The sequence below is a fragment of the Eublepharis macularius genome, chromosome 9 (genome assembly GCF_028583425.1).
Source record: "Eublepharis macularius isolate TG4126 chromosome 9, MPM_Emac_v1.0, whole genome shotgun sequence".
NCBI classification, from domain to species: Eukaryota; Metazoa; Chordata; class Lepidosauria; order Squamata; family Eublepharidae; genus Eublepharis; species Eublepharis macularius.
In genome coordinates this window covers 81,981,706-81,998,828 of record NC_072798.1, presented here as the reverse complement: position 1 = coordinate 81,998,828, position 17,123 = coordinate 81,981,706, and the positions used below count along the sequence as shown (strand labels likewise).

The window sequence follows — 17,123 nt, the reverse complement described above, 5'->3', positions numbered from 1 at the left end:
GGAATGGGTGAAGGGAAAGAGGCCACCTGCTGCTTGCTTCTGTATAGCAAGGGACTTCAAGGAGCAAGCAAAAATGGGCTGTGATGATACATGACCTCAGCTGTGCTTTGTCTCCACCCAGTTCTTTCCATGAGATCATTTAGATGGTGCTTGCGAAAGGGCCCTTAAGGTTTTGAAGGACAGGGAAGAGGCAGAGAAGATGTGGCCTTAGATGCATGTTCTCTGTTCCTGGACATTCACGTGTCTTGTTTTATGAAATACCAGTGCTTTCACAACCAGGTCCCATTTAGGGAGAATTACTAGATGTGAGAAGTGCAATTATTACTTGATAACTTTGAATTAATCCAATAAGATGTAATTGCCCAGTAGCATTAGATTTATTTCTTAGCTTTCCCTAGATGAAATTCATATTTGTGAATACGTGACCCTGCCTTAGACTGAATTAGACAACAGTTCAGCATTGTCTCTGATTGGCAGCAGCTCTCTCCGATCCCAGGCAGAGGGCTTTCAGAGCACCTGCTGCTAGGTGTTTTAAACTGGAGATGCCAAGGATTGAACCTGGAACCTTCTGCATGCAAAGCAGATGCTCTACCACTGTGCCATGGTCCCACTTAGGACCAAAATACCTGTTACATGGGACATGAGTTGGGTCACGGCCCTGCGCCAACTCTCAGTCACATGTTTATGCAGGGACTCACCTTTAAAAACCTCTCAGGGCCAAACTACAAGTGACGAATGACACTTGAATGGCAAGTGTATTCCTCCCTGTTCACTTGCCCTCCACTTGCTCTCCATTTGATCCACTTGCTGTTCGAGTGTCATTTGTCACTTGTAGTTTGGCCCTCAGTTTCACTGTGTGATTTTAAGGAGGAAGAAAGGGCTTCAGGCTTCCTTCCCAGGCCATTTTCTCCAGCAGGAATGACTGTAGGGTGGACCTGTTTGCCCCTTCCTGGCCACGTGGAGCTACAAAAGGGTACAAACAGGTCCCCCCCCCCAAGAGCTGTTTCCAATGGCAAAAATGGGGCCAAAGGGAAGCCTGGAGCTCTTCCTCCCCCCCCCCCCCTTGCAGCATTTAGAGCTATGTGGAGTGGCTGAAGGGTTTTTAAAGGTGTGTTCCAATTAGTCTCTCTACGCAAGACATCTTACGTGGGGACACTCAAATGAAAGATCTTACATTTGTTCTCCCTTTGTGGAAACACATGCATTGCTAGGGAGACAGAGTACACTTGAATCTAAGACCATACAGAAAGTTAGTCATTTGAGCATCCCTGTGTAAGATGTCTTGTGTAGAGAGACTCTTTGTGAATGTGTGGCTGAGAGTTGTCATGCACCTGCAACCCAACTCACGTCACATCTTTTTTCAGCCCTTGGGAAGGGTCCTTTTGCTGGCATAAATCCGGTCTCAGAAAGCACTGATATGTCACTGCATGGGAGATTCCTAAGTAAGGTTACCAGATCTCCAGCATTCCAAACCCCGAGATTTACAGGGTGATTGAGTGATCTGTTTTTTTCATTTATATTCCCCATCAATCTCCCCAACGGGAACCCAAAGTGATTCACAGCATTCTCCTTTCCTCCATTTTATCCTCTCTACAACCCTGAGAGGTAGGTTAGGCTGAGCGTGTGTGACTGAACCAAGGGCACCCAGCAAGCTTCCATGGGAGAATGGGTATCTGAACCTGGATCTCCCAGATTAGGATCTGGGTCTAAACACTACAGCACACTGTGACACAGTGGGGCCTGGTGACATCCCATTGAATGGTAGCAGTAATGATGGTACTTCTACATCCCACTAGGAATTGCATCGTGATATCTGTAAATGTGTGTTCTGACAATAACATAGCTTTGAATAGATTAAGAAAAAGCATGGAAATGAACTGTGTATGAAACATAAAATTGGCAGTGCAACTAGATTATTATTTCCCATCTGCTTTATGCTGGCATGCATAGAAGTCTCAGGGCCAAGCTAGAAGTTATGGCTTCCCAGGGTTTTATACCTGTGTCTGCTGAAACTGTTTTTAATTGACTTGTAGTTATTTAACACATTAAGAGCTGTGAGGGCCCCACCTCCAGAACAGGCAAACATTGGGGCAGCCCTAAGCACATGCAGATGCTGGCTACCCAGCTAATCCGGAGGCATGGCCTTGCTGGGTTGGGGGGAAGAGAGGGATTGCCCTTCAGCCCTCCGTGCACCACCACCACTTTCCTCCTGCTCTCGCTTCGTTTCACAGGAGAAAGATGGCTATCCAGCCATCCCTTGCCACATCACTCCAATCCTAAGGCAGACATGAGCTGCCTGCCCTGCCTCCCTTTGCCCAGCCTAGCACCAAATCTGCATGCAGGGAGGGAAAATCTCAGGCCTGGTTTGGTGGCGCTTCTTTGCAAAGGTGCCAAGGAGAGGAAGTGCAGGGCAGACATGCTGGGCTTCAGCAGGCACAAGGAACTGAAGGCATCAAGTCTTCTCCCTCCCCCCGCTCCTTCCACTTTGGAACGTTCCCTGAATCCATCACTGTTAGCATTCACACAACCCTGTGCTAGTTCTGTAAGATGAGCAGAACCCATGCTTCAATTTGGGTGCTTTCACAATGCAACTTCTGCTTCCAGGATATTTATGTGTTTGTGAGTCACTCTGCACTATTGCCGAAGAATGTTTCCATCCCGCATTTCTGTTCATTTTTTTATTCAGTGAGGATTGCCAAGTGACATTCCCAAGGACAGCAAGCAGCCCAGCCATCTCTTGCACCTTGAACTCATTTGGTGGGTGACGTTAACAGCAGGAAAATGGCGGTGGGGCCACATGGACTTGCTGGCCAGGTCACCATCTTCCTCCTGTGAAAGGATGAGCAGGAGGAAAGCAGTGGTGCCAATGTACCAAGGGCTGAGGGGCGATCCCTCTCCTTCCCCCCCACCTAGCACACCAGGGTGAGGTGGTGAGGCCACACCTCTTGGAAAGCTGATTGGCCAACAATGCCACATGCCTAGGGCTGCCCCACTGCACACCTGTTCTGGAGGGGGCCTCTCATGGCTCTGTGTTTTAAAACTACAAATCAATTAAAATGGTGTCAGGAGTAGACATGGGCACAAACAGAAAAAAAATGAATATGGTGTTCGTTGTTCATTGCCATCCACGAACAACGGACAATGAACATTGATGAACATGACCTGTTCATGAACGTGTTCATTGTTCATGGGGCCCAGCAGGCTCTCCTCCAGCCATCAAGATTCCTACTGCACCACACCCAGAAACCCTACCTGAGCAGGCAGCAGGAAATGTACCAGTGATAAATAATAGCTTGGCCCAGAGCCTGGCAGCAGCCTTGGAACTTGAAGAGGTAGATCCCTATCCCACCATACACAAAGAAAATTCAAGCTCCAATGCACTCTCCCTGTCTCTCTCTCAAAATGCCAACAGCAACTCTCTCCCTCATTGTCTGCAAAACCAGAGCTGGATCCCCCTTCCCCCCTACTCTTTGCTTCCTTGTAACAAATTTGGAGCTCCACACTTGAAAGGAAGACCTGCCTATCAAGCTAAATTGGGCTTAGATTGGAGTTTCCAGGGCAACAGCAGGAGTTCAGACAGAGTTCAGGCAGTCCCTGCCTCCGGTTGCCAAGGGAATTGATTGCAGGTGCCAGACTGTCTGGCTTGACGAACAGCAACAAACGAGGCTTGCAACGACCACCTGTTCATTTAGAATGGGGCCTCAAGAATAGCTTGTTTGCGAACAGCTGATTGGGCTGTTTGTGGCTTTTTTTAGATTGTATTACTGTTCGTGCCCATCTCTAGTCAGGAGATGTGTATAAACCCTGGGAAGCCATCACTTCTAGCTTGGCCCTTAGAAGAAGCCCTGAATTGCATGGACTAGCTGCTGTCCCTAAGTCTTCAAACTGTTACCCTGAGGCTCTGAGAATGAGCCCCCAACCCTATTCCCAGCAGCCCTACAATAAGCTGTCCCAGTACTTTCTATTGAGCTACCTCATGGCAGGCAAATCCCGTCGGTGAGTTTTCTAGGAAATGTACATGAGCAGAATTGGGCCGGAATTTAGTTTCCTGCTTATTTACATTTATTGTAAAATCCAAGTGGCTTTTGCTTTCTAAGATAGCATTTTCACATTTATTCCTTTGAGCTATACATGTCCTGGGGAGGGGGGACGCTAAACTGAAAGCAGCTTATTCCCTTATCTATAGTTGCTGCTTATATGGGTCTATTTAGCTCATCCAAGATCACCATTCCAATCCGAAATAATTTAAATGTGTTATCTTATGCTTGAATGAAATGGCTAGAGGTTCTTTTTCCTCACTTGCTCTGGGAGAGTTGGCAGCTCATTCCTCTTCTTCATATAATTTAATAAATAGCTGAAATGAAGTATTGTGTTTTTCATTATTTTATTGAAGGGCAGGATACCTGCAGCTAAACGTTGTTAAAGTAATTGTAGCATGGCAATGGAAATAAAAGCTTTGGAATCCTGTAAATGTGTTGTCTATATCATTCTTTCCCTCCAAACGCCAACTATTCCCCAGTGCTCTGCCATCATTTCTTCCTACATAATCTTATTTTCTGTTATTAACATTAAGATTCTCACTAAACAATACGCTAGCCTCCAACGTCCCTTAACATGCAGTCAATTGATTAAACACAGTATAATTTAGTCTTCATAACCTTTTCTCAGTGTGAAATAAAATGGTTACACTTCTAGAGCAACAAGAGAGATTAAAATTTTTAATTAAAAATGGAACACGTATACTTTCCTTTGTAATATATTCCTTTATTAAAACCAAACTGTAGCAAGCACCATCTAGTAATTCTTAGTTGCGACTGAGGCCTATTGAAAGAACAGAATAGGACTTATCAGATCAGATTGCAATTGCGAGGGCTCACATGATCAAATGATCTTCCATACAAAATTCCTTGCTCATAGAAAGCTAGCAAATCAGAGAAATTACTCGGTCAGAATCTTTCTTCTTGAGCTCTAGCAGAGGAATTTTTTTTATATGGGAGAACATTCAATTATGTGGGCTCCCACTTTTCATCTGAAGTACAACTCAAACAACCATTTACCCTATCAATGAGAACTAGGCTTTAGTAGTATCTAGAATTTGTTTCTATATTTGCTACTTTTCACCACAATGGGGACCCAAAATGGCTTATGTTGTTCTCTCCTTCTCCATTTTGTTATTCACAATAACAACCTTGTGAGAGGGTGAGGACGAGAGAGAGCAAGTGGCCTAAGATCACCCTGTGAGTTTCCATGGCACATTACGGATTAGGTTTGCCATTTGCCCTGCACTTGGCCCCAGTCCCCACAAAATTGAGGATTGGGAGAAAAAATGGCCAGAAAATGGTCTCCATAGCAACACTTAGGGAAGTTATCTATGTCTTTGTGGTCTACCACAGAGATGAGGGGAAATTCCTAGTGTCACTTGGAAGTGATGTCACATCCTTCTCAAACCCCACCCAGGAACCACCATCAAACTCTCCCAGCAGTTGTTGAGGCAGTACAGGCACCCATGGTGAGGATTCAAACCTGAATCTTGTAGTTATAATGTAACCACTATATCACACTGGCACCATGCAAGTTGCAGCTAACTTCTGCTGGATTGTGTCCAGAGTGTAGGCTTCAATATTGGAAATTCGTTTGTAGTGATTTTTTTAAAAGATGTTTTTTATTACACCTGCTGACACAGTTGGTGGAAGGTTAGGTTAAAATTACATTAAATACTTCTTAAAATTATCTAATCACTCCCTCAGTTTGGGAGTTAGTGAAGTTGTCAGTTATTACATTATTATAAATTAGTAAATTAATGTTATTACATTATTTACTTTAGCTGCCTTGGGAGCTTGGGTCCCTTTTGAGGATTATTTTCCATTTTTCCAGCATCAGACAGAATTCCCTGAGATGTCCTTTTTGCTATACTGCATAGGAACCGTTGACATGGTAGAAGGTTTCTCTATGTCTAGGTATATCCCAGGATTGGGTTTGTTCCCCAGAACTCAGGTACTCTGAACCCCGGGTGCAACAGGCCTTCTCCAGCAGGCAAATAGGTCAACATGTGAAAACACTGTCCCCCTCTACTCCCCAAATCCTACATTTATATCCTGTATGATGACCCAGTTCTGGAGGAGAAGCCAAGTAGGTCTTTTGTAGCATACAGCAACCAAGACTCCTGTGTCATCTTAAAGACACTTATCAAAGAGACTGAGTGCCTTAAGCTCTCATAGGGTTGAGTGCACTTTGTCAGATGCATCATATGCCCTGTATGTTCTTTCTAAAGTTGTGACTCATGTACATTAATAAGGTTTAATAATGGCAGTAAACGTGTTGGTTGTGTACATGCACAGCCACTGTTATTTAGATCCATGGCTCAGTTTTTAAGGGGAATGCATGTGGTGTGCAGGCCAGCAACGGTCCTGAAGGATACAACACAGGTGCATGATCGTAGCATACATGCTACTTTGTCCTGCTTCTGTTGCGATCGCCTAATGCAGTTTGCTGTTAAGCACATGGGCTGCATCCATACATTGCTCAATATTTGCAATTGGATTGCCTTGTCCACATGGGAGGATCCACATGTAAATGGTTGCTGTCTTACAAGATGTGTGGATACAGCCACAAGGGTGATGGAACTCTTGCAGCTTAGGCCGCATCTGCACGTTTGGGGGCATTGCCCTGCCATTGAGTTATAGCAGTCATCTGCAACTGGACCATCTTGTCTACCACAAAGAAATGTAGTTGCAAATGACTGCTATAATGCAATATCCAAGGAGGCAAGGACGCAACCTCAAAACACCCAGTATAGTCTCCGAACCCTTCTAGTTTTGTGATATGACTGCCATGTCTCTAGAAACTGGGGGATCAGCCAGTCATGTTGAATATAGCTGCTGGCCTAAGTGAACAGCTTTGTTGGTACTTGACCCCCCAAAAGAGGGCTTGCACAGAGATGCCAACCACGGTCAAACTGTTGACTCAGAGTAATAATAATAACAACAACAAGATTCACTGACTCATAATCAGGGCTTTTTTTCTGGAAAAAGAGGTGGTGGAACTCAGTGGGTTGCCCTTGGAGAAAATGGTCACATGGCTGGTGGCCCTGCCCCCTGATCTCCAGACAGAGGGCAATCTAAACTCCCCTCTGTTTGGAGATCAGGGGGCGGGGCCACCAGCCATGTGATCATTTTCAAAAGGTTCCAGAACTCTGTTCCACCACGTTCCAGCTGAAAAAAAGCCCCACTCATAATGCTTACCATCAGTGCAAGAAGAGTATAGGTGTTTCCTAAATCCTTCTCTGGCATCTCCTCTCCTCTTTTTCCTCTATTCTCTTCAGCTGACCAGCTACTACTGTGACCGGCTACCGGCAGTGCTAGTTGGCCAGCCAAACATCTGCCAGGAGAAGAGAAGAGACTTCCTGCCTTCTTCCCTCCCTCCTCCTTTTCTTCCTTTCTGTGCCCCCGCCCCTCCACCACACATCTTAAGCATAATGTCATGCAACCTGAAGTGACATTTCCAAAAAAGCTCCAGGAATGCTTCCCTACCCCAGAACCTCTGATGCCTAATATCCAAGGCATCCAGTGCAATCAGGGAAATACAGTTCCCAGGATACGTGATATCCTAATCCCATGCTTTTTGGGTACTACCAGGGCATTTTTTTTCTGGGAAAAGAGGTGGTGGAACTCAGTGGGTTGCCAGCACAGGGGGCAACTCTTGGTGGGAGGTGGTGCCCCTGGTAGCACATGTGTGCACGCAAAGTGCACGCATGCTCCCAGGGCCAATGACATCACTTTGGGTCAGCTGGAACAAGGGAGGAGTTTTTAAAAATTTAAATCGCCCTCGGCGGAAATGGTCACGTGGCTGGTGGCCCCGCCCCCTGATCTCCAGACAGAGGGGAGTTTAGTGGCGTGGAGGGCAATCTAAACTCCCCTCTGTCTGGAGATGAGGGGGCGGGGCCACCAGCCACGTGACCATTTTCAAGAGGTTCCGGAACTCCGTTCCACCGTGTTCCAGCTGAAAAAAGGCCCTGGGTACTATATTTCTGAGACTGCACTGTGGGGCCTTCGAACCAGCGTGTCCAAGGAGGCCACGATGGAGGGGGAAAGGAAGTAAATAAGTGGATTGTTCCATCTTCCTGGCTTTGCTAGCCTACCACCTACCAACATCTGCTTCCACAGCAGCAGGTTATTTGGGTTGAGGGTGGGGTTTGGAGAATTTTGTGCTGCTCCTAATGACATTTGGAGTGCCTTCGGATTCAGAGTATGATAAGCAATCAGACATGGTTTAGCCTGACGTATTTGCTGATTTACCAATGAATCATTTAGCTCAATTCTGAGGCAAGTGCCATGTGCATCACCCCTCACTACTTTTAAGAGAAGCAGGAGAGATTTAGCAGCCATGGTTTTGCCTCAACAATGGCAAACACACTCTCTAAGCACCATTACAAGCCAATGTTTTGTCAGCTCTTCTAAGATTCTGGGGGTCATGTCTGGAATCTGAAAAACTGACTTTGTGTTTTTTTTACTCTACAACTCCATGACCATAATCGAGAATCGAGATATGCATCCATGTGATGTTTGAATTGCCAGCACTGAATCAATATCTGTTATTTCTCAAAGGTTTGTTCTCTATCAAAATACTTTCAGATGTTCTTATCATGTTTTTCCAGGTACCAGTGCAATTTCATGGGGCTGGGCATAGCAGAAGACAATTGATGTCTGCTGAAGCACAAGATAACAGTCTTTATGCTCCAGTTTATGCGCTCAATGGGACTCAACCATGCATCCTTTTTTATGCCACTAATTTCAGCCTCATCGTAACCAAAAACAAGGAACTTATTCCTCTATCCAATTTAACATTTGGGTCTCCCAAAGTGAACACCAGTTCATCTTGGTGTCTATCCAGCAATGCCATGTGAGTACGGGTAACTTTTCAGTACTAATAGCATTTAACAAGTAGCATGTTTAGTAAGCGAGCTGGTAGTTGTCATCAGTAGCATTGTTCCTTCTTCATCTTTGTGGTCTCTGGCAGGCCACACATGGGACTGTGCAGGCCAACTGCAGATGTGAATTTGCAAGATTTGTAGAGTTTTCTATGTGCTCAGAGTTCTCCCCCCGCCCCCCGCCCAAACCTGCATGTGACTGCAGGAAGGAGGAGCGCTCTTCCCCCAGTCCTTTCTTTCACACTGTGGAGGTAGGATACATTCAGAGCTTTCTGAGGAAGATTTACCTCAGGGTGATCTTCCCTCCTTTTTTTTTTGCTCAGTTTCTCTCTCTCTATGAAGCTTCTCTTTTCATGGCTTTTTAAAATAAATGTACTGAATGTGGTACAAAAATGGTACAGTCATACGACCATGACTTGTGCCTCAAGAAGGCCATAATGTATTGGCCTATATGGCATGCCACCAGTTCACACTGAAGGCCAGAAATGAATGACAACCAGGCTTAAAGCAGCTCTTTACAAGAAAGCTTGGAGGCTCATGTACCACATCCTACAAAGCAGTCAGAATCAGAAAAGAAAGTGCGTTCGCCATCCATCTCGTCGGCACCTCCAATTTCAACCTTGCTCCGGCACCTTCTTTGGAGCTAAGATCAGCTTTGGTTCCACAGAAGTCCTCAGAACCACCATGTAAAAAAGTGAAGAAGAGGACAAAACATTTGTCAAAGTACTCCCCCTTCACAGATTGCCCCTGGTGAGCCTCAGATCTGACAGGGCTATGGAATGGGAGGAAATTCCTCCTCTTACTCTGTCGCTGGCAATGGGGATTCTGAACTCTGAGTCATCATTGGAAGATGATCTTGTAGAAATTCCGTCTAGGAATTGACGTACACAGAGCAGAGCATCTCAATCACAATAACTGGTCTATCAGATCTGATGTCTTGGGGTCTGCAGCAACCTCAGTGGTTACCCTACCCACAAGCACCATCCCCCAGGTTTTATCTTCAGTGAGGACCATGGAATCAACAATTGTACATGTCTATGATGCAGACCTCTATTCAGATGGCACTACAAATGGGAACCAACCCCACACCATCTACATCGGCAAGTTTGTCCCGTGGATGTAGGAACCAACTATGGTTCTGACTCTGAAGCAGAAGACAGTCCTCCTAGATTGAACCTGGGTTCTGTTGTGGCTTCCAAACCATCTCCATATGACACAGATCATGTGCTGATTTGGGAGAGAAATTGCCAGCTTGTTCTGAGGGGAGGGGGAGTGTTCTGAGCACATAGAAAGCTCTAGAAATCTTTCAAATTCACCTCCACAGCCAGCCTGCAAGTGCGTAGTCCCATGTATGCCTGTACAGAAGACTACTAATTGAACAACAGTTACAGGTAAGTGCAACCCTGTTTTCCCTGTGCATATACATGCACACAGCACTGGTGAAGAAAGAAAGAGAGGTGTGTTTTTCAGCATCTGCAGATGCTTTTCTTTGCTGCTGAAAGCAGGAAGACATGCTGTTTTTGTATAGATTTGTGGTTCTTCAGAGGGATGTTTTTGTTTTTACTGAATGAAGCAGCAGCTGAGGGTGCATTTTGAAAGGAGAGTCTGGTGTATGGAGTGGGGACAGAATTAACCCTTTCCCTTGGCTGTTATCCCACCAAACATTGTCCCCCACCAATTTGCTTACAGTAACCCAGATTTCCACCACCACCTGAGGTAAAAATAGGTTGTGAGAAGAGATGGGCACGATCCAAAAAATTTTAATGATCTAGCGGATTGTGGATCAGCTCCGACGACGATCCCGAATTAATGACCCGCGCCGATCATCTCCCGTTCCTGAGCTGTGCATCATGGATCATGGATGCCAAAGCAGGGCACGCTGGTATTATGTGGGAAGGTGGGTGATGATGGCGGCTGCTGGGCCTGGCGGGCAAGGGGAGGCGGCGACGAGCTGCCTCCCCTCAGGTCCCATTCAGCAACACAGGAGGTCTGTGTTTGGCCGTCAGAGCTGCCTATCAGGGTTTGCAGGGATGAGATTGGAGTGCCCATGGCTACAGAACACCCCCTTCCCCCTCCCCCCCCGGGTGTCTTCTCCCAACTTGTGACTGCTTTGCTGCTCCATGGTTGGAAGGAAGCCCTGCTGATCTAGGAAAGCTGAGCTTCCATTCGGGTTTCCAGGGCGACAGAAGGAGGGCAAACAGAGCTCAGGCATTCCCCTGGCTCCATTGCCAGGGGAATAGATTGCTGGCACCTGAGTGTCTGGATCCCCGATCCAAGCCCGAACGCCCCGATCCAGGCCTCTCCCGATCGCTGGATCGTTGGCCATGGCCGATCACGATCCGTTGGATCGTGATCGCGCGATTGCCATTATCATGGTTTTTTTTTATCGTAATGCGGATCGTGCCCATCTCTAGTTGTGAGTGCCATTTTTGGCAGTAATGGCCCAAGGGGAAAGGGATAAGATGCCTTATCTCATGCCAGTCTTCTTCTTCACATTGTAGCCACAGTAACTGTTTTTTTACCCAGTAACAGCCCCTTTAAAGTATCATTGAACTACATGGAATGTGCAGTTCCACCCTGAATAACCACAGCCAGCCATTGCAGTCTAATATCTAAAGAAGGTTTGTCAGAGGGTAAGTAAGAGAAAGGGTTGTGGCTTGGTAGTGAGGCACTTGCACTGAACGTAAACATTCTGGGTTCGATCCCTGGTCTTTCCAGTTGGAAGATCTCCAGACGGTCTCTTACAAAAGACCTTTCTCTTCCTGAAATTCTGGAACATTCCCGCCAGTCCAAGGAGACAAAGGCTGTTTCCACATGCTCTTAAAGAGACGGCCCACTCACCAAACTCTGGCGAATTTTCTCACTCACTCCATACATCACTGATTTCAAAGCGGAAGCGTTGTTGGCTTCTGTTTTTTTCAGCACCTTTTCTGAGAACGCAATTTCCTGCACTTTCCTGTGCCCCCAAAAAGACACTGAAAAAACGGAAGCCAAACAACCTGCTTCTGCTTTGAAATCGGAGACATCGGAGTGAGTGAGAAAACCCGCCAGAGTTTGGTGAGTGGGCTGTGTCCGGGGTCTGAGCCCCAGCCCCCAGACTTGACAAGAGGGAACAGCAGGTCAACCGGGCTGACGGGCAAACAGAGGGGGCAGCCAGCAGCCAGCAGGTCAACCGGTCAGCCAGCAGGCAGTAGGTCAACCGGTCTGACTGGCAAGCAGAGGGGGCAGCCTGGGGACAGCAGGTCATCCCCTCCCACGGGCAAATGGAGCCAGAACCTGCCGGCGCCAGGGGCAAGAGGCAAAGGCCCAGGGCCTCAGGAGTCAGGGGGAGACAGAGAGAAGCCAGCGAGTCCCACTCCCCTGGGGAAGGAAAGGGGACTAAGCAAGGCAGAAGGGGGCAAGGGCAGAGGGATTGGGGGCCCAGCAGTCACCCACCCAAAGACCTTACCTAAGGAGGAGAAGCAGCAGCAGCCCCAACAGCCCAAAGCCACGCCCCAGCTAGAAAATAGTAGCCTGGCCCAGGAGTTGCCAGAAGCCAAGCCACTCCAGGTGGGGCTATTGGAGGCACTCTGCAGGAAGCCCTGGGCAACCAGCCAAGGAGCCGCAGCTGGACCCACCTTCAGCCATCAGCTCAGCCAGGGAGGCCGAGCTGCTAGCCAGGGGACTGCAGCTGGACAGGCCTTCAGCAATCAGCCAAGGCAGGGAGGCTGGGCAGCCAGGGAACAAGGCACAGCTGGTGCTGGTCAGTGGGGCCAGATCAGCTACCCCAGCTGCAACTGCTTGGTGCAGCCCAAGACTGGGCTGGAAGAGGGGTGGGGCAGTAGAAGGAAGCCCTATAAAAGCTGGCTGGGAAGAGCCCTGTGGTGGTGGATGTGAGTAAGGAGTGATAATGTGGAGTGAGAGCGGTGCAATGCAAGAGTGGAGGTTTGGAGGAGAGTTCTGGAAGGAGGGGATGAAGAAGGACACAGGGGGCAAGCAGGCCAGGTTGAGCAGGCCAGCGAGTGGACTGAGAGGGAGTCTGGGTGAGGTATACCGCCCCTCCTTTCACAGAGCAGGGTCCTGCAGCATCCCTGGCCCCCCTATGACGTCAGGAGCAGACCGCCCAATGCCACGCCCAGCGGCAGCGGCGGCAAGCCCTGACAAGTTGGTGGCCCGTACGGGGAAAGCCGTTCCGACGCAGGCGCCAGTCGAAGGGATGTATCCCAATGCCGTAGCCCCAGCAGACCTCAGACTGTGGCTGGAGGAATGCTTGGACAGGATGTGGAGGAAGTTGGAGGCGGCCTTCCAAACAGCTCAGGCAGAGCTAATGCAGGCCGTGGAGCAGCGGATGCAAGCCTGCACACCCACAGCCTCCTCGCCAGTGGTATGTGCGTTGGCTTGGGAAAGTAACCCACCACCTGGCAAGCAGGTGCTGAGTCTATGCGCCACCGTGAGGATAGGCCAGCTGATCCTACAAGCCCTGTTGGACTCCGGGAGTGCAGTCTCAGCAATTCGGCCCCAACTCCTCCCAGCTGCCACCCCAGTGCACCGCTGGATCCCGGTGACGGATGTGATGGGCCGCACCCAGCCGTACCCTACGGCCCTAATCACGGTAGAGTACCTAGGGGTCTGCCACCAAATGGAAGTTGCCCAGGTAGCTCACCTACCCGTGCCAATGCTGCTGGGAAGAGATGCCCCGGGGTTCTTCAGGCTCCTCCAGCAGGCAGCGAAGAAATCGGGAAGAGACGCCCCAGGGATCGCCAGGCCTCGGCGGGAGGCGGCACGGGAATTGACAGACCCACAAGTTGCCACCACTCTGCAAGTGGAGGAGGCCGACGACCCGGGAGAGGGTCCCTCCACCAGACCAGGGGCAGAACCACAGACTGAAGACCCAGCTGGACCCCCAGCAGATCGCCCATTCTGTGATGCCCAAGGGGCAGATGAGTCCTTGCAGCGCTTGCGAGAGACAGCCGCTCGTGAGGAGGAGCAGGTGCGGGATGAACGGAGGTCCCAACGGCTCCCTCGCATTGAGAAGCAAGGAGGGGTTTGGGTTCGCATAGCTCGTGCCCCGAATGGCCAGGGAGAGGTCCGCCAACTACTTGTGCCAGCAGGCTATCGGCCGGAGGTCCTCCGCACCGCCCATGAGCACGCTTGGGCCGGGCACCTGGGGCACCACAAGACCCTGAGGAAGATCCTCGAGCGTTTCTTCTGGCCCTCGGTGAATGCGGACGTGAAGGCATACTGCCGCTCATGCCCCACCTGCCAGAGGGTGGCAGCGAGACGCCCGCCAAAGGCCCCTCTTTCCCCGCTGCCAGTGATGGGGGTGCCCTTCCAGCGGATAGCGATGGACTTTATCGGCCCACTGCCACGCACACCCCGGGGCTACCGTTTTGCCCTGGTGATCGTGGACTACGCCACACGTTTCCCGGAGGTCATTCCTTTGAAAACTATGCAGACCCCGGGGGTGGTCCGGGCGTTGTCCAAGCTGTTCGCAATGGTGGGGCTGCCCAGCGAAATCTTGACAGACCGGGGAGGGCCCTTCCGAGCAAAGGCCATGTGTCAGCTCTGTCAGAACTTGGGGATCCGGCAGGTGTTCACCTCTGCCTACCACCCCCAAACAGATGGATTGGCAGAGCGCCTGAATCAGACTGTTAAGGAGGCCCTGAAAAAGATGACGCATGACAAACCTCACCAGTGGGACCTGTATATCGACCCCCTGATGTTTGCCCTCCGAGAGACCCCCCAGGCCTCCACTGGCTTTAGCCCATTTGAACTGCTGTATGGGCGAAAGCCACGAGGAATGCTCTCCCGCCTGGTGGAGCAATGGGTCCCCCAAGCCAGCCCCCCAGCCCCCCCAGTCCAGGAGTACGTGAGCCAACTCCGCGAGCGGGTGCAGCAGTTCCAAGCAGAAGCAGGCCGACGGCTGGCCCACGCCCAGACACACCAGAAGGCCGCGTACGACCGGGGTACGCGACAGAGAACCTTCCAGCTGGGGGAGAAGGTCCTCGTCCACCGCACAGTTTTTCCCAGGGAGGAGGGGGACCCCTGGCGAGGCCCCTATGTGGTGACAAAGGTACTAGGACCTACCACCTATGAGGTCCAGTGTGGGCCTCGTCGACGCCAGAGGAAGACGCTCCACGTGAACCTGCTGAAGAGGTGGTACGAGCGGGACAGCGAGGAGTGCCAGCTGGCGGAGGACCCCCTGGAACTCCCGTCCAGTGAGCTGCCGTGGACCACAGAAGGCCCAGAATTCGAGGAGCCCAAGGTGGACCCCCAGCTCGACCCAACTCAGCGGGCCCAGCTACAGGCTCTATGGGCCCGGGTACCAGGCGTCTTCTCCCGCAGACCAGGTAGCACCAGCCTGATACAGCATGCCATCCCAACCGAGCCAGGGCAGGCGGCTCGGGCTACGTGGCGACCCATCCCTAGAAAGCGGTGGGAGGCGGTGGAAAAGGAGACGGACGAGATGCTCCAGCTGGGGGTGATTGAGCCCTCACAGAGTGCCTGGAGGAGTCCAATAGTCTTGGTGCCCAAGCCGGACGGGACCACCCGCTTCTGCGTCGATTACCGAGAGCTGAATAAGGTGGCCAAGTTCGACGCCTATCCCATGCCCCGAGCAGATGTGCTGGTGGATCACCTGGGGTCCGCTCGCTACCTGTCAGCTCTCGATTTAACCAAGGGGTACTGGCAGGTGCCCGTGCGACCTGAAGATCGGGAGAAAACAGCCTTCGCCACTCCCCAAGGTCTTTTTCAATTTAAGAAAATGCCTTTCGGGCTCCATGGTGCAGCAGCCACGTTCCAGCGACTAGTGGACCAGGTGCTGGGCAAGTGCCGGGCATACGCTATGGCCTACATTGATGACATCATTGTCTTTAGCCCGGACTGGCCCACCCATCTCCAGCACCTGGAGTCAGTCTTGAGAGCCCTTCAACAGGCCGGACTGCGGGCCAACCCAAAGAAAAGCCACCTGGGGTTCCGGGAACTCCAATACCTGGGCTTTGTGGTCGGGGGAGGACGAGTCAGGCCACCACCGGACAAGGTGGTCTCAATAGCCGACGCCCCACAGCCCAAGACCAAGAAGCAGGTTCGGCGATTCCTAGGACTGCTGGGGTATTACGGGCGGTTCATCCCCCACTTTGCCTCCCGAGCGGCGCCCCTGACAGACAGCTTGAGGAAGGGGCTGCCCAACCAAGTCCGGTGGACCCCAGAACTAGAGGCAGCTTTTAAGGACCTGCGGTCAGCCCTCTCCAATGCCACTGCCCTATGGAACCCAGACTTTGACCGGCCCTTCACACTGGCCACGGACGCCTCGGACACCGGCCTCGGGGCCGTGCTGACCCAGGAGCGGGATGGCGTGGATGTCCCAATTCTATTCCTAAGCCGGAAGCTCCAGCCCGCCGAGAAGCGCTACGCCACGGTAGAGCGGGAGGCCCTAGCGGTCAAGTGGGCGGTTGGGGCCCTGCAGTACTACCTGGCCAACAACCCCTTTGTACTGCTGACAGACCATGCACCCCTGCAGTGGCTCCATCGCATGAAGGCGCACAACCCCAGGGTGCTGCGGTGGTACCTCTCCCTCCTACCCTTCCAATTCACCGTCAAATACCGCCAGGGGGCGCGGCATGTGGACGCGGACTTCATGTCCCGCATGTTCGAGGCTGAACCGGACCCCCACAACTCAAAGCCAAGCGGGGAGGTGTGTCCGGGGTCTGAGCCCCAGCCCCCAGACTTGACAAGAGGGAACAGCAGGTCAACCGGGCTGACGGGCAAACAGAGGGGGCAGCCAGCAGCCAGCAGGTCAACCGGTCAGCCAGCAGGCAGTAGGTCAACCGGTCTGACTGGCAAGCAGAGGGGGCAGCCTGGGGACAGCAGGTCATCCCCTCCCACGGGCAAATGGAGCCAGAACCTGCCGGCGCCAGGGGCAAGAGGCAAAGGCCCAGGGCCTCAGGAGTCAGGGGGAGACAGAGAGAAGCCAGCGAGTCCCACTCCCCTGGGGAAGGAAAGGGGACTAAGCAAGGCAGAAGGGGGCAAGGGCAGAGGGATTGGGGGCCCAGCAGTCACCCACCCAAAGACCTTACCTAAGGAGGAGAAGCAGCAGCAGCCCCAACAGCCCAAAGCCACGCCCCAGCTAGAAAATAGTAGCCTGGCCCAGGAGTTGCCAGAAGCCAAGCCACTCCAGGTGGGGCTATTGGAGGCACTCTGCAGGAAGCCCTGGGCAACC

At 51.1% G+C, this 17,123-nt stretch overlaps 1 protein-coding gene across 2 annotated transcripts in view; it reads left to right on the top strand.

The window, feature by feature from the left end:
- LOC129335940 (V-type proton ATPase subunit S1-like) overlaps nucleotides 1-17,123 on the top strand; it is a 97,427-nt gene that overhangs the window by 63,245 nt on the left and 17,059 nt on the right. For both annotated transcript variants that reach the window (XM_054988834.1, XM_054988833.1), the window contains exon 7: nucleotides 8,654-8,898. In XM_054988834.1, the coding sequence (XP_054844809.1) occupies nucleotides 8,654-8,898 (245 nt within the window). The remainder of the gene's footprint in view (nucleotides 1-8,653; nucleotides 8,899-17,123) is intronic.